Below are 18794 nucleotides of genomic sequence, written 5' to 3' on the forward strand. Positions count from 1 at the left end.
CTTACAATTGCTATATATGTCAGAGGTTGCACGCCTCTGGACCAACTATGGGTTAAGTGGCATGTGTCTTACCCACTGCGCCGCCACCACCACCTCATGTTGCATGTAAATGCCTTAAACGGCTTTAGCATAGTTTTTTTTTCATGTGCACTGTGTGTAAAATATAAACGTCCATACCTGTCAACCCTCCCGTTTTTCAGGGGATTTTCCCTTATTTTACCATTCTATCCCGCTATCATCCCGTTTAAATATTCTCACATATTTTTCTTGTGTTTTTAATCTCTCTATAAAAAAATCCCACTGGGTGTATTTGGATTATTTGATAAGTCTGCACTCGACTCATGCAGTTGGCAGAGAAACTGCGACAGTTATCATGCTTGTGTTACATTTATAGGTTTTGCAGACTTGAGAAGAGATACAACAGTATAGCTTAAAACTGATTTTGAACAACTATGGCCATTTCTTAATCCGAAGCCTGCAGGTCACATCTGTAGGCTGCATATGTCATCAAGACTGTTAAGTGCTCAGTTAACTAAAATAAACCAGGCTTTCGACTTGAGAGACGGCCTATATGTATTATAGACGATAATGTCACTGCCTGCCAGAAACTTGAAAAATCTTCAAAAAAATTTTTTTTTGCAGAGCAAGTTTATTGATTCGCATGTAAATGCATAAAAACAGGTTTCAATAACAAGCAGATTTTTGATATTTATCCACTTATTCTGTGCATGTAAACACGCCCGTTGATTTAAATCTTTTGGATGATTTTATGTAGGGAACAGTAATCACCAAAATGACTTTTGACTGGATTTTCACACACGTGTTACCCATGCATATGCAGTACCGAATAATTAAACGGCTATTTAGATGACCTTTTAAGAAAAACAAAACAGTATAAGTTGGACTTTCCATTAGCAGTATGAACTCAATCTCTCTTTTTCTCTCTCTCTCTCTAATGGTGCTGTTTTAACAGGTTGGAAGAAGGGCAGCCATATATAGCGCTTCACTTCTTTCTAATTGTAATTCAACAGCGCATAATCTCAAATTTGTTACGCATCACATTTTGTATTATGGTAATTTAGTAATAGAATTGATCGGTCGCTCGTAGCCAGGACAGAAGCAGATGGTGGCGGTTTTCTCAGGTGATTAGCGAGGCCAATTTTGCGATCTGAAACTCTGAAAGAGTGCCGTATAAAAGGCTTGATCATTTCAAATAAAAGTTTCACAATGATTTAGTGTTAAAAAGCTTTTAGAGGGTTTTTCGGGTGGGGGAAATGGGGTTGGAGAGATTTCTGGGAACTCAATTTGTATCAATATTTTATGAAAGGCAGAGGCCACGGTTCCACACCGTTAGCATCAAATGGACCCACTGTGATATTTCTCAACTTTATTCTGTTACTACAGGAAACTCCTGCCATTTTCATGAGTTATTTTACACCATTGACCTGAAATTTGAAGGTTATATTTGTCTGCAATGATGTAGGCTGCTGCATATGATGAATTTACCTGCTTTAGTCTGGTGGTGGGAATTCTGTTCCATTATTTATTCGACCAAAGGTTGCCTAGTAGTGTTCAAAATCAAAAGTTACACATGCATAAAACTAATATTTGTCTCTATATATTATTACATTTCCCTATTTTAAAATCCCCTCTGTTGTTTTCTGTTCTAGTGGGAGGAAGTTAGCGGGTATGATGAGAACTTGAACACCATCAGAACATACCAGGTGTGCAACGTCTTCGAATCCAACCAGAACAACTGGCTGCTTACAACTTTCATCGCCCGCCGCGGCGCTCAGCGCATCTACGTGGAGATGCGGTTCACCGTACGCGACTGTAGCAGCATCCCGCGAGTTCCCGGCTCCTGTAAGGAGACCTTTAACCTCTATTACTACGAAACAGACTCAGTTATTGCCACCAAAGGTACCGCATTCTGGATGGAGGCCCCATATTTAAAAGTGGACACCATCGCGGCGGACGAGAGCTTCTCGCAGGTGGATTTCGGTGGCAGGCTGATGAAGGTGAACACGGAGGTGAGAAGTTTTGGGCCTCTGTCCAAAAACGGCTTTTACCTGGCGTTTCAGGACTACGGCGCATGCATGTCCCTGCTGTCCGTTCGTGTGTTTTATAAGAAATGCCCCAGCGTGGTGCAGAACTTTGCCGTCTTTCCCGAGACCATGACGGGGGCGGAAAGCACCTCGCTAGTGATCGCTCGTGGGATGTGCATCCCGAACTCTGAGGAAGTGGACGTGCCGATAAAGTTGTACTGTAATGGCGACGGAGACTGGATGGTTCCCATTGGAAGCTGCACATGCAAGGCTGGGTTTGAGCCGGACAACGGGAACATCTGTCGAGGTAAGGGTTTGGTGTATTTTTTCCTTTTTTTATGTACAGATGACCAAGCTGCATCTATGGGGTCTCTCTTACCTTTAATGGATTAGTCCACTTTCTTAAAAAAAGAAATCCTGATAATTTACTCACCAGCATTTCATCTAAAATGTTGATGTCTTTCTTTGTTCAGTGGAGAGGAAATTATGTTTTTTGAGGAAAACATTCCAGGATTTTTCTCATTTTAATGGACTTTAATAGAACCCAACACTTAACACTTAACTCAACACTTAATAGTTTTTTTTCAACAGAGTTTTAAAGACTCCAAACGATCCCAAATGAGGCATAAGGGTCTTAGTGTTTCACTAGATAGGGATCGATTGGCATTTTTGACAAGCAAAATAAAAAATATGCACTTTTAAACCACAACTTCTCGTCTATCTCCGGTCCTGAAAAGTGGCAGCGCGACCTCACCCAATATATCATCATGTCAAGAGGTCACAGAGGACGAACAGGAAACTACGCCCCAGTGTTTTACAAGTGTGAAGAAAGAGGACCGTTCTGATGTTGTTGTATGTGAAATGATACAAATTAATGCCTTTGTGTCAGTTTATTGTTTAAAATGGTCCGCAAATGTGCGTTTCACATATGTAACACGTGACCTTTCTACGTCACTACGCATTTATGTGAGGTCGCGCTGGCGCTTTTCAGGACCGGAGATAGACGAGTTGTTGTGGTTTAAAAGTGCATTTTTTTTCTTGTCAAAAATTACAATTGTTTCGCTAGATAAGACCCTTATGCCTCATTTGGGATCGTTTAGAGTTAAGTGTAAAGTGTTGGGTTCTATTAAAGTCCATTAAAATGAGAAAAATCCTGGAATGTTTTCCTCAAAAGCATAATTTCTTCTCGACTGAACAAAGACATCAACATTTTGGATGACATGGTGGTGAGTGAATTATCTGGATTTTTTTAAGAAAATGGACTAATCCTTTAAGACAAACCAGTACTAATTGTCATGAACCAGCCTAGATCAGCGTTCTTTGCTGGTTTGGTGCTGGTCTTGTTCTCGTGTACCAGCACAGCTATATGATTTACCAGGCGAACTGTTGGAGCCATTTGACCAGAATGATGAGGTGAATGGGTTTGAGTAAAAGCGTTTTCTCAATGAATGAATTTGAATGAATTACGGTGAAATCCAGGCACATCCAAAAGCCAGGGGGCGCTCCCGTGCAGAAACTCCCTTTTTGCCACAGAAGAAGTAGCATTACGAATGCTATTCCAGGAAATGTCTACAGGAATATTTATATCACTGTTCTTCAAATTGTTTCAGGTATTTTCATGATAATAAAGAATATTTTAAATTATTTTGTTTAACGAGTGTTGCTTTTTTAAATGCACGTTATAAACGACTCCGACTCGTTATGATTTTAGATTGATAAGGACTTCCTTAGTAGTAAACGCACAAGCTGTGCATGAAACAAAGAATCGCAGCCTTGCGATTCAGAATCGATTTCAGACAGGCATTTTTAATGGGACACACAGTTGAATCGTTACATCCCTATTATATATTTTTTACAAATTACCATATTGTCCAACCTCCTCACTCACTTTCTTTCAAGCAAGATCATTTTTATTCCTGTTTCTATAAAAGTACAAAGATGTGTTGTACAGCTACGAATTCAGCGATTTTGTTCTCCATCCGTATTTCTGCCTCGGCTTGCTACGTTGTAATGACGTCACTACTGGAGCAAACTCCTGATTCGTTAACACGCACAAATACTCCCCAAAGTTAAGATTTTTCAACTCGCCAAATGCTCGAAAAAACGCTCAATTCGCACAGCGTCATTTGCGCGAATTGCGCTGCAGGATGTCTATCATGTCTTTGCATTGACTTAAAATGTAAATCACTCACGCTTAAAGGGCGATTTGCAGGTAAAATTTTTCAACGAATTTGTGCAATTTGCTTGTTGATAATAAACATTTAAACTGTTATCCATTGTATTTTATGTTGTTGGGTATCACAAAACCCGAAAAAGTATGAAAAAGTACAGCGGTTTGCAATGATTCTCCTTTCCCCCACAACGCACTGTATGACGTCACGCTGGGGAGAGAATTTCCCAAAGCCGCATTGAGAGCATTGAGAATGACTATAGAAAGACGAGTAAAGTACAGTTCTGATAGCGCAGATTATAGATAGATAGATAGATAGATAGACAGACAGACAGACAGACAGACAGACAGACAGACAGACAGATGGATAGGCTAGTATAGAGAGATAGGCAGACAGACAGCCAGATAGCATAACGTTAGCATATCTTCGTGTAGAAAGTAAACAAACAATTAACATACTCGTGCATGCTGGCTTGAGGGGGATGATCCTGCCTGAAATGGGTGTAACTTTATGCGATCTTCAGCACAAACGGTTTTGGCAGCATGTCTCTAATCCCGGAAGCTGAGTGAGGCACGTCACATCTGTTCGCGGGGACCAGCGACCCAAACGCACTCACTTTCTTACAACCAGTAGCGGAATGGCAATCGAGAGAGTCGGGACTTTCCCGGTGGGTCGATCTGATAATAGTTATACATTTCGAGTTAACACAGTCTGGCGGCGTGATATGCGTCCGGTTCCCGCAGCCCGCTGGTCAAACTGCTCAACCTCTCTGCTAAACAAAGTATATGAAAGTGCTCAACCTGTTCGGCAGGTCCAAACATGTACAGGATTTATAAAAATACGGTGATCAATGAGCGGTTCCTCCTCAAATGGCATAGTCTGTCGTGATGTAAAAAGCCGCCGAACGCCTGTTTATTACAGTATGTATGCGGTCGGATCCGAGTGTGCTGCAGCTGCTGACTGCTGCGTATAAAATGATCGTGTGATTCGTTATCGCATAAACAATATAACAAAGCATTCTTTTATTTCACAAAACAATATATTTGAGATATTATTTGATAGACTAGTAAGTGTGGATTAAGGATGTTTAAAAATCTCTAGCCTGGTGGTCAGGACATGAATGGATCAAATCAGCAGATTTGCGAAGTTTTATTTATTTCCACAGATATCATAAATAATAATTATCATGGTAACTTTGCAGTATAACACATTATATATTTACTACGATGTATATATGATTTCCAAATTGTATACGTAAGTATTAAACAGCAATAAATGTCTCATCTATCTCTATGGCTCTGGCTGAGGCTTCCTTCACTTCTCCCCAACGTGACGTCATCGCAGAATTGCGTAAAAAAACCGTTAATACCAAAAACGTAAAAAAAAGTGGTCTTTAAGACCATTTTTGAGACATTTTAAAAATTATACACATATCTTGAGTGATTTATGTACCCATTAATCGACAGTGGTGGTTAACCTGCAAGACGCACTTTAACGCTTCATTCGCGTCTGGTGTGAACGCAGCATGAGTCCATTTTTGAACGCATACTTTTCTACATCCAGTCAAATTGCAGTGAAAAACACAAGCCACACCCACTATTGTCCTTTGATATTCTGCTTTACTTGGAAATACGAATGTAAAGTAGATCTTTACTTAACTTCATGGGAACTTAGTGTGTTCATTATGCAATTCTTTTTAAAGACAAACACGAACACACACAAATACACAGTCATATTCTTCTCTCAAGGTCTGTGATTGGTCAGTTAGGCCTTCACTTAGTGCCATATCGGATCCCACAAGACCAAACACGTAGAGCGGAGATAAGAATGATTGATATCCATCTGTTTTGATCAATAAACAGACTCGACTCACTACTCATTTAGGGCATAGGTGCCTCAACACACCCACACACAAATACAGACACAGCATCCTCAGGAAATATCTTTTTATCAACTGGGAGACCCTCATGATGTCCAAAAATATATTTTACGATCTCGTTTGCTTTTTTGGTAGCCCCGCCCGTACTCATATCTCATTGGTCCAGAATCCCATTAAACCCAACTGCATATCAATCATGAGTTATGCCAGGATTGGCAGTGATTTTGTTCGGGAACAGAGAGGCAATGTGCAAATCAAGTAATTTATTAAAGAAAACGTTTTCAGAATAACCGTGCAAATGGACACATCTGGCAGCTGTAAATGAATGTTAAATCAGGTACCTGATTGGGAAACTGATTGCCGGATATCTTTAGGAATGCTCAGCGATGTGATGAAGGTGATAAAGTTGCCATGAATCATAAAGATGAAAGAATGTTACGTTTTTGTCGGTGTTAGGGTTCTGGCTGCTGAATGTGGCCACGGTTATTAAAAGCCGCTGTGTTAGTGGATTAACGATTTTGCGCACAGCAAGTCGCCACTAATTACATCTGCTTTGATCTGCGAGTTCCCATAAAGGGTTTTGATGGAGTAATATAGTACAGTCTGCACACACACACACATGCGCGCACACACATTGTATGCTTGTGAAGTTTCGTAAACTCCTCAGGGTTAAATTTACGAACACGGGCAACATGGAATAATAAGGACGCTTTAATGTTGATTGGTCTATTTTTATTTGAGCCCTTCTAATTTTCCTGCTCTTTCATTGGTCATTTGGATGTAAACAGGGTGATTAGAGGTTGATTATAGTACAGTGGTAGTTGGTCTTTGGGTTAATTAAGGTGTCTAAGCTATTATCGATGTGCCTCAAAGGACGGCATAGTTTCTGCATTTATCTGCCTGGCTTTGTCAGAATGGAATAGTAGCATATTGCTCACTAGATACTGCATATTAAATACTACATTAAAAAAACACGCAGAATGCTACATTTCAAACACTAGTATGTCAATTTGTTGGCCCATGACCCCATTATGTTTGTGAAACCTCCAGACTGGTTATCATTTCAAAAATATTTGCAAATATTGGATATTGATAATTTCATAATGCCAGGTCCATGTGAGTACCGCATCTGTTTATATCAAATAAATTAGTCGGTAAACTATCTGCTTCTGCTTTGGTTTAGTGGTATTGAAGGCTAGTCGAAGTTGAGTATATTACACATGCTGAAGTGTACTCTGGTTGTATAGAAATAGTTGTATGTTAATATGCAATACTAAACACAGCCAAGATGTTTCTGTCTGTAAGGGTCTCTATCTTTCTCTGTCTATCTCTCTCTGTCTGATGCACAGTTTGTGTTTGTTATTTTGACCCAGCTTGGAGAGTCTGTATTATCATTGTGTATTTGTCTAGATATCCGTGCATGTGTGTGTGCGTAAGATTATACCTCGCCCTCAGGGTGAGAGATGATGCCTGTCACCCGAAGTAAAATCAGCATATTAATAAAATAACCTTGGCCATTAGCCACAGCACTCACACACCTCCATAGGGCAGCCATGTTGGCTCAGCTCACTACTCAGGTTTTCAGTTAAAAGGCTGCTGCGACTGGGTCGGGTTGAGCCGGAATGGCGGAGCTGGCTCTGTATTCTGCAGGCGTGTGTTCCCGACGCTCCGACAAGAGGGGTCAGAGGTCAGAATGTGGAATTGAGCAGAGATACACTCGCTCCAAGAGCTGTCTAAACTAAAACGCAGTAAAACAGAGGACAGCTATACACACACACCCACACGTTTACGTTATAAATATGCAATACATGCATTCAGACTTACTGCTTTATATATGTGACCAGTCACGGAAAGTAGGGACACAAGTCGGATCTGGGCATTTTGAGTTATTCGCTGATTCTGAAAGTGCAGTTTCTAAGCTTTCCAACGATGTGTAACACATGGAAATCTGATAAGATTTGGAGAAGTTGTGGCCATTTGAATATAGGAACTCAGAAATACTCAAACCGAGAAAATCGAGACGAAAGGGACTCTTCTTTTCAGCTGGGGGAGACAATAGGGCTCATTTACATCTCATTTAGCTAAGCCATGCCCCCTGTAAAACCCTTTTTGAGATGTTCTAGCATCATATGTAGTATTTTATGACCAAATGACAACCCGCAAAAATAAACATGACTCTTTTACCTTTGTGGGGATCACAAGTCGAATCCAGTCTGTTTCAGATTATCCAATGACCATATTTGTCCACAAATGCGTATAATCCGTGAAATATAGATTGTTTACATCAGATTTCGCATGAATGTCTGGTAATACAATATAATATATAATCTGAAGACTATTTAAATCGTAACATGTAAGGGTATATGAGCTTACACTCCGTTAAACACATGAACCCGCCTTCAAAGTTTGTATTTAAAATAGGGAAGTAGTATAATAGATCATCCAAACAGCGCCGTCGAAAACGTGACATCCTTTAGAGAGGTTACCAATGGCTCGCTCGTTTCTCCATCAGCCAATGACTTCACGGAAAATATTGATAGACAAAACATGTAGCCAATTATATGAAGAATACAACGATATCTGTGTAACTTCTGTGTGTTTGGACTCATGCTGCGCTGCAAGAACTGACATACAGATGACGTCAAAGTACCGCGAGAGCGAGTCGAAATTAAACTACTCCGTAAGATTTCTTGAAGAGCTCTCGCGGTACTTTGACGTCATCCGACTGCGGCGCCGCATAAAGTCAGTGACGCGGCTGACGTACGATGCGGCTGACTGTTATTTGTTCCGCCCCAGCTTCTTTTATTTTTCTTTTGTTTTGTGCGCCCGAGCTTTACAGTCTGGGGAGACGCAGGCTATAAGTTTGAAAAAAAAAAAAACTTAGCAAACATGTCTGAGGAACAGGGCAGCGCGTCACTACAGTCACGTGACTTCACGCTCGAGCCGGAAGAGAAGACAATGCTGAATAAAGTCGTAATTCTGCTATTTTTGGACCAAACTGTATTTTCGATGCATCAACACAATCTTACTGACCCACTGATGTCACATGGACTACTTTGATGATGTTTTTATTAACTTTCTGGACATGGAAACCATACATAGATTTTCAATGAAGCTCTTGGACTAAATCTAACGATAAAACATCTTAAACTGTGTTCCGAAGATGAACGGAGGTCTTCCGAGTTTAGAACGACATAAGGGTGAGTCATTAATTACATTATTTTCATTTTTGGGCGAACTATCCTTATTTAGTAGTCACGCTGTTCCCTTTGGGGGCGGAGGCGAAAACACAAGCTTATACAGTATGCAAATATACACACAGACAATGACGCCCCCCGCTGCACGCTAGAATCTCTGGAAAAACAAGCCTATTTTAACCGCAAAATGTACGCTTTTAAATATACAAAAACTGCTATCTCAAACATGGAGCGGCTTCTTCGTGATCTCAACTAACAGATTCTGCAATAAAACGAAAATCACAAATTTCGAAAAAATAAAACTTTGTTTCTCATTTTCTCGAAACTTGTGCTGCCGACTTGAGTCCCTGGTTTCCGTGACGGGTCACATATACACACACCAGTAGACATTAACAAACATAATAGACAGATGTAAATATACTGTATATGCACACACAAAAGGGCGTTAGAAAACACACACATACAATATCACGGCTTTGTACAACTATACACATTCTTACCGTGCGTTCACAGTGGCGCCGGTGTCGTGAGCAATCCAGTCCCCCCGAGCAATTCTGCCCCCCTAGGACCCCGCGTAATTCCATTGGCTGAAAAAACTCCTCATGGGTAGCCTTTGTAGCGCCTTATTACAATTCCTTCAAAATTTCGTGATGATTTATATCGTTAGAATGTTGTTAAAATTACAATTGGTCTATTTTAAATTATCCGTTTAATATAGTAGTATATAACTGATGCTCTAGGTGGTGAGATCTACCAAATCTCGTTCTTAGATTTTTTTTAATTAGCTTAACGTGACGTACCAGCTTAGCATACAGCTATCGGGTAAAATAGCTTAACACAAACACCAGTTGCACTCACCGTAATAACGTAATGTCATTTTTTTTAATCCTGAGGTTTAAAAAAATATGTTTCACGTTCAGATAACTTAGTAATCAATAACATAAAATTGAAATGTGTTTTTGTTGTGTAAGGCAATTAATTGGGTTTTTAGGCGATTACGTGTGTCATTACGTGCTGCTCACGTGTTTGCAACATGAATATTAGTTCATTAATTATATTATTTTTGTAAGCTTTTATTTTAAAAATATTTTGTATGCTTCTATTTTGTAAAAAGTACCTAGCTTGCTACACCACTAACGCAGCTTCGATTAGCCATTAGCATCAAGATATCGCGATGACAAGTTTTTGACCAGGCATTACTGCTAGGTACCAATTGGGGTCCTAGGGGGGCAGAATTGCTCGGGGGGACTGGATTGCTCATGACACCGGCTAGATCGGTAAACTGTCCGGAAGTCATTCTTTTGAATGTGAGCAGGCGGGGAGCAGCGGCACGTCGCATCTTCGATGGCGTAAGCGTCGAGGAAAGTTGAAATCAGGTCAAGTTTATGGTAATAAGCTATGACGCGATTCTGCAGCAACCAATAGGAAGGCGGAAACCAGTAGAAGTCCTCCGCTTGAGAGGATTCCAGAGAATGCATTTGAGCGCCACTACGCTTTTTCTATAGCATCGTTTTTTACGCTCTTGCCAACAGCGGCGTGAACGTACAGTTAGTGTTATAAAAACAGACACCTACAGATCGGTATACATGCACACAAAGCAAACACTAATACACACACCCATAGTAAAGCCTTACAAAACATACCACACCCGCACACACACACACACACACACACACACACACACACACACACACTAGACAGTAATACACCTCCATACGCACACACGGATACACTTTTTATTTTCCTCTCACTCTTTCTCTCAATCTCTCTCTCAGTCTTTCCGTGTGTATCTTTTACTTGTTTTTTATTTTTATACCCTTCTCACTCTTTTTATCTTTTCTCACTCTATAACATTTGGTCTTCCTCTCACTTTTTCTCTCAACCACTTCCTCTTTATCTTTCTATCACTTGCGTTCTTTTTACCTCCCTTAATCTTTATACCTTTCTCACTCTTTTCACCTCTTATCTTTTCTTACTCTTTCTCTCTATCTCATTTGCTCTTTCTCTTTAACTCTCTCTCACTCTTTCTATCCCATTTTGTCTTCCTGTCATTTGCTCTCTCTCTACCTCCCTCACTCTTCAATTTTTCTCTTAATCTTTATCCCTCTCTCACTCTTTTCACATTTTATCACACCTTTTCTCTATTCCAGTTGGTCTTCCTCTCACTCTTTTTCTCTACCTCTGTCTCACTCTTTACCATTTTATCTTTCTCTTACTCTTTATCCCTCTCAAACTCTTTTCAACTTTTATCTTTTCTCACTCTTCATTTCTATCCCATTTGGTCTTCCTCTCACTCTTTTTCTCTACCTCTATCTCACTCTTTCCCCTTTTATCTTTCTCTTTATCCTTTTCTCACTGTTTTCAGCTTTTTTTCTTTTCTCACTATTTCTCTCTATCCCATTTGGTCTTCATCTCACTCTTTCTATATACATCACTCCTTTCCCCTTTTTCTTACTTTCACTCTTTCTTTCTACCTCCATCTTACTCTTCCCCCTTTTTCTTTTTCTTTCACACTCTTCCCATCTCTCTTTTTTCACTATCCCATTTGGTCTTCCTCTCACTCTTTTTCTCTACCTCTATCTCACTCTTTCCCCTTTTATCTTTCTCTTAATCTTTATCCCTCTCTCACTCTTTTCAGCTTTTATCTTTTCTCACTCTTTATTTCTATCCCATTTGGTCTTCATCTCACTCTTTTTCTCTACCTCTATTTCACTTTTTACTCTTTTATCTTTCTCTTACTCTTTATCATTCTCTTACTGTTTTCAGCTTTTTTCTTTTCTCACTATTTCTCACTATCCCATTTGGTCTTTCTCTCACTCTTTCTATATACATCACTCTTTTCCCCTTTTTCTTACTTTCACTCTTTCTTTCTACCTCCATCTTACTCTTCCCTCGTTTAACTTCCACACTCCCATCTCTCTCTTTTTCACCTCTGATCCTTCTCTCACTCTTTATCTTTACCCCTCTCATACTCTTCACCTTTTATCTTTCTCTCACTCTTCTCACCTACCTCCATCTCACTCGTTCACCCTTTTATCTTTTCTCAGTCTTTCTCTCTATCCCATTTGGTCTTCCTCTCACTTTTTCTCTCTACCTGTCACTCATCCCCTTTCTCTTTCTCTTTCTCTCATTTTCTCTCTCTCTCCACCTCCCTCACCCTTTAATCTTTCTCTTAATCTTTATCACTCTCTCACTCTTATTGTTTTTTATCTTTTCTCACTCTTTGTCTCTATCCTATTTGGTCTTCCTCTTACTATTTTTTCCACCTCCATCTCACTCTTTTCCCCTTTAAACTTTATCTTAATCTTTTTATTTATCCCTCTTTCACTATTTTCACCTTATATCTTTTCTCACTCTTTCTCTATATCCCATTTGCTCTTCCTCTCACTCTTTCTTTCTACCTCCGTCTTACTCTTTCCTTGTTTATCTTCCTTACTCTTCCCATCTCTCTCTTTTTTCACCTCTGACCCTTCTCTCACTCTTTATCTTTACCCTTCTCATACCCTTCACCTTTTATCTTTCTCTCACTCCTCTCAGTTACCTCCATATCACTCGTTCACTCTTTTCTCTTTCTCATTCTTTCTCTCTATCCCATTTGGTTTTTCTCTCTACCTGTCACTCATCCCCTTTATCTTCCTCTCATTTTTTCTCTTTATCTACCTCCCTCACTCTTTAATCTTTTTCTTAATCTTTATCACTTTTTCACTCTTTTCACGTTTTATATTTTCTCACTCTTTGTCTCTATCCTATTTGGTCTACCTCCCTTTCACCCTTTCCCCTTTTTAGCTTACTCTCTCACTCTTTCCTTTTACCTCTTTCTCATTCTTCTTGTTTATCTTCCTTTCACACTTCCCATCTATCTCCATCTCACTCTTTCCCTTTTAACTTTCTCTTACGTATTCTTTATCCCTCTCTCACTCTTTTCACCTTTTATCTTCCTTTCACTTTTCTCTACATCTATCTCACCCCTTCTCCTTTTATTTTTCTTTCACTCTTTATCCCTCTCTTACTGTTTTCCACTTTTGTCTCTTCTCACTCTATCTCTCTACCTCCGTCTCACTCTTCCCCCGTTTATCTTCCTCACACTTCCCATCTCTTACTTCTTTCACCTTTGATCTTTATCTCACTCTTTATCTTTACCCCTCTCTCACTCGTCACCTTTTATCTTTCTCTCACTCTCCACCTCTGATCCTTCTCTTACTCTTTCTCTCTATCACATTTGGTCTTCCTCTCACTTTCTCTTCACTGTTTCTCACTCACTCACCTTGTTGATTTTCCATCTGCTAACTCGTAAGTCAACAGGGACTGTGGTTGTTGAGTGTGTTTTAATGCTGGTTAATTACACATTGGAAGTATGCAAACATCTCCTCCCCTCGGTCCTCTCGCTTTGTCTCCTGTGATCTTTATTTACATCCTGCACTGTACACAGGGCTGTAAAAGCAGGAGGTGACAGATCTGCTGTGTGCGGTTAGAGATGTTTGATTTCATGTTGAGAGTAAAAAAACTCCAGCTGTGGGATGTCTTAAAACACTGAATGTCTTTTAAGGTCCACTTAAAATGGAACCATCGAGGTTTCAGTAACTGTGTGTTCGATTTGTGTGTTTACAGGACCACAGCAAATCAGCTGACGAAAATGATTCAAAATAAGAATTCAATTTACTTTAAGTAATCACTTTTGGCCAATGTATAGTCAGGTCAGCTGCAGCAAGGCATTCTGGGAGATCTGTGAGATAAACTGTATAGCCGATCTGTCTGTCTGTCCCTCCCTTTGTCTGTCTGTGCATTCATCTGTTCATCTTTCGGTTTGTCTCATTGTCTGCCTGACCATTTATTTTTCTGTCTGTCTTTTTGTTTGTCTCGTCTTCTGTCTGTCTGTCCATCTTTCTGTTCATCTCACCCTCTGCTGACCATTCGTTTGTCCAACCGTCTTCCTGTATGTCTTATTTTCTGTTTGTGTGTCCAGCTTTCCCTCTGTCTTACCTTCAGTCTTTCCATCTGTCTTCCTGTATGTCTCATCTTCTGTTTGTCCATCTTCATGTCTGTCTGCTGTTCATCTTTCTGTCTGTCTCACTTTCTGTCTAACCATTCATTTGTCAATCCATCTTCCTCTCTGTCTTACCTTTTGTCTCCCTGTCCATCTTTCTGTCTAACCATTGTTCTTCATTCTTTCTTCCCCTCTGTCCTATTTTCCAACTTTTCCATTTTTCTCACCTTCTGTCTGCCTGTCTCACTCTCTGCCTGACCATTTGTTTGTCCATCTATCTTCCTGTCTTTCGCACCTTCTGTTTGTCTTTTCGTCTTCTTGTTTGTCTCAATTTCTGTCTGTCCATCCATCTTTGTCTGTCTCACTCTTTGTCTGACCATTCATTTGTCAATCTTCCTGTATGTCTCATCTTCTCTGTGTCTGTCCATTTTCCCCTCTGTCTTACCTTCAGTCTTTTCATCTGCCTTTTTGTTTGTCTCACCTTATGTCTGCCTGTCCATCTTTCTGTTTGTCTCACTCTCTGCCTGACCATTTGTTTGTCATTCTGTCTTCCTGAATGTTTCATCTTCTGTTTCTCTGTCCATCTTCCTGTCTGTCTCACTCTCTGTCTAACCATTCATTTGTCCATCCATCTTGCTCTCTGTCTTACCTTTTGTCTCCCTGTCCATTTTTTGTCTGTCTCACTTTCTGTCTAACCATTCGTTTGTCAATCTGTCTTCCTCTGTCTTATTTTCCAACTTTTCCATTTATCTCACCTACTGTCTGCCTGTCTCACTCTCTGCCTGATCAATTTGTTTGCCCATCTATCTTCCTTTATGTCTCATCTTCTGTTTGTCTGTGCATCTTCCTATCTGTCTGTCTGTTCATCTTTCTGTCTGTCTCACTTTCTATCTAACCATTTGTTTATCAATCTGTCTTCCTCTCTGTTTTATTTTCCAACTTTTCCATTTATCTCACCTTCTGTCTGCCTGTCTCACTCTCTGCCTGACCATTTGTTTGTCCATCTTCCTTCCTGTCTTTCTCACCTTCTGTTTGTCTTTTCGTCTTCTTGTTTGTCTCAACTTCTGTCTGTCCATCCATCTTTTTGTCTGTCTCACTCTCTGTCTGACCATTCATTTGTCAATCTGTCTCATCTTCTGTTTGTCTGTCCATTTTCCCCTCTGTCTGACCTTCAGTCTTTTCATCTGTCTTTTTGTTTGTCTCACCTTATGTCTGCCTGTCCATCTTTTTGTCTGTCTCACTCTCTGCCTGACCATTTGTTTGTCATTCTGTCTTCCTGTATTTCTCATCTTCTGTTTGTCTGTCCATCTTCCTGTCTGTCTGTCTGTCTGTCTGTTAATCTTTCTGTCTGTCTATCTTTCTGTCTGTCTCACTCTCTGTCTAACCATTCATTTGTCCATCCATCTTCCTCTCTGTCTTAACCTTTGTCTCTCTGTCCATTTTTCTGTCTCTCTCACTTTCTGTCTAACCATTCGTTTGTCAATTCGTCTTCCTCTCTGTCTTATTTTCCAACTTTTCCATTTATCTCACCTTCTGTCTGCCTGTCTTACTCTCTGCCTGACCATTTGTTTGCCCATCTATCTTCCTGTATGTCTTATCTTCTGTTAGTCTGTCCATCTTCCTGTCTGTCTGTCTGTCTGTCTGTCTGTCTGTCCATCTTACTGTCTGTCTGTCTTTTCATCTTTTTGTCTGTCTCACTTTCTATCTAACCATTTGTTTATCAATCTGTCTTCCTCTCTGTTTTATTTTCCAACTTTTCCTTTTATCTCACTTTCTGTCTGCCTGTATGTCTCATCTTCTGTTTGTCTGTCCATCTTCCTGTCTGTCTGTCTGTTCATCTTTCTGTCTGTCTCATTTTCGGTCTAACCATTCGTTTGTCAATCTGTCTTCCTCTCTGTCTTTTTTCCAACTTTTCCATTTATCTCACCTTCTGTCTGCCTGTCTTACTCTCTGCCCGACCATTTGTTTGCCCATCTATCTTCCTTTATGTCTCATCTTCTGTTTGTCTTTCTATCTTCCTGTCTGTCTGTCTGTCTGTCTGTCTGTCTGTCTGTCTGTCTTTTCGTCTGTCTGTCTGTCTCACTTTCTATCTAACCATTTGTTTATCAATCCGTCTTCCTCTCTGTTTTATTTTCCAACTTTTCCTTTTATCTCACTTTCTGTCTGCCTGTATGTCTCATCTTCTGTTTGTCTGTCCATCTTCCTGTCTGTCTGTTCATCTTTCAGTCTGTCTCACTTTCTGTCTAACCATTTGTTTGTCAATCTGTCTTCCTCTCTGTTTTATTTTCCATATTTTCCTTTAATCTCACCTTCTGCCTGCCTGTCTCACTCTCTGTCTGACCATTCGTTTGTCCATCTATCTTCCTGTATGTCTTATCTTATGTTTGTCCATCCATCTTCCAGTCTTTCTCACTTTCTGTTTGTCTTTCCGTCTTCTAGTTTGTCTCACCTTCTATCTGTCAATCCATCTTTTTGTCTGTCTTACTCTCTGTCTGGCCATTCATATGTCCATTTGTATTCCTCTCTGTCTAGTTGTCTTCCTATTTGTCCATTGATATTTCTGTCTGTCACACCCTGTTTCTGTCCATTTTTGTATTCATCCCTCTGTCTATATATCTGTCTACTGTATATCTTTCTCTGTCTAGCTGTCTTTCCTCCTTCTCTAGAAAATCTTAATAATATCACAAAATGTGCTCACATTTGCCAGGAGACCAACGTCTGCATTCAAAGGTCAGATGTTTCATTCTCTTAAAGCCAGAATGTCTGAGTCTATGCCACCCACATTTATTTTTATAGATCTGTACTTTACATTATGTCAAAGCTACAGTAGTCAGTGAAGTCTCCTGGTATGACAGAATAAAAATATAGTTTTTCTGGGAAGTATGAAAGCTGTATAAGAATGATGGATCTTATTTTTAGTCTGTTTGTTTTCTTCTCTAATTTCGGCTACATGTATTCCTGTTTACTTCAGTTATCTAAAGCAAAGCACGAGTTCCTAGTTCTTCTGCCTCAGCGGCCCGTCGGGTCAGCAGTAAGCGTGGGTCAGTCATTGATCGGGTCGGTGTAATGGTTTGGAAAGCCTTCCCCAGCACCATATGAGTATAAGGCCCTCGTATGAGGCCCAGAGCCAGAAACATGCAGGGCAAATCTGTTTCCCAATCAATCAACGCGCTCAACACCCAGGCCGAAGATTGATCGACTGTTAGTTCACGGCTGCGTGCTTTTGGTTCTGACCCAGATAAGCTGTTTTTATTTGGGTTTGACAGTTTGTTTCATCACAGATAATCACTCCGGTTGTTAATGAATGGATTGCAGTCTGGTCATTTTTATGAATGATCGCAAGAGTGCGACAATATTTCACTGTCATTTTCGAAATTGAATAAATCAGATTAAGCAGGCCCACTCAGGAATTGTCACACTTTTTTCAACCATCATCAATCTTTAAAGTAGTATGCAATGGTCTATGTTCTGTATAAACACAATTGTACACATTTTTATATATACATATTTATATATATGTATGTGTATTCGTAAAACATCTTGCTCATATCTTCTGCATTGCTTGTCTTGTATGGGTTTGAATTTGCACGCGTTGTGTGTAGCCCAACACATAAATGAAGGCAAATGCATATTCAGAATGACCAAGAAAGCAACCTAGTGAATATTTATGGGATGATTAATGGCTTGTCTTTTATAAAAGGTCAAATGTAAACAAACTGAGAAAGGCACAGAGCGAGTATTGAGTGGGTATAGATGGTTTTCCACTCACCTACGGTTGACTTGTTTTATCCTCACACACCTGGCAGTCAGACTGACAACAGTGACAAGGAAATGACAAAAGAAAACTTATTTATTTGAGTGTTTTTGTGTGTCTACATGTGACGAAATGTTCCCAGTCATATCTCTATAAACCGTAGACCTGGGGTCTCCAACCTTTTTTGTGCGCAAGGGCTACCACAATGGATAAAACAATCTGGAGGGCTAGTTTTGATATTTCTACTTTTATTTAATTTTATTATTTTATATATTTTTAGTATTGTTTAAAATGTTAAAATACGTAAACCAAGCCAAGCTAATAAAAAATATGTAGTAAATAAATATTACTATTAATAGAATGTGCTTTGGCGGGCACCTCACAGACCCTGCGGGCACCACATTGGAGACCCCTGCTGTAGACCCATTTAGTAAGTTTGACATGAGACTCAGTGCCAGATTTATTGCATTAAGCCATCATTTTGTTGACTATCAGGATTTAGTTAAGACGCCAAGTGGATAATTAGCTCTGAAAAGGTGTGGTTACTTTGGCGACTGACCTTATTGCATACAGATAAACATTTTTAGGAGTTTCCCTTCAGACGCAAAACTTATTTGAGGAGATTATTTTTAATGACGCGATGTGATTTACTAATGTTTGTGTGTGATATTACTGGTATTTGTGCCATTATTTAACACAGAAAAAAAAACATGTCTTCAATCATTTTGGGCTTGAAATGTCTACAATTGTTGCTGATAGGAGGA

The 18794-nt window shown here is 39.8% G+C and overlaps 1 protein-coding gene across 1 annotated transcript in view; it reads left to right on the forward strand.

Moving 5' to 3' along the window:
* ephb1 (EPH receptor B1) overlaps window positions 1-18794 on the forward strand; it is a 326261-nt gene that overhangs the window by 136122 nt on the left and 171345 nt on the right. The window contains exon 3 of the mRNA XM_065261984.1: window positions 1671-2352. Within this exon, the coding sequence (XP_065118056.1) occupies window positions 1671-2352 (682 nt within the window). The remainder of the gene's footprint in view (window positions 1-1670; window positions 2353-18794) is intronic.

This window comes from Paramisgurnus dabryanus, chromosome 6 (assembly GCF_030506205.2).
Source record: "Paramisgurnus dabryanus chromosome 6, PD_genome_1.1, whole genome shotgun sequence".
NCBI lineage: Eukaryota > Metazoa > Chordata > Actinopteri > Cypriniformes > Cobitidae > Paramisgurnus > Paramisgurnus dabryanus.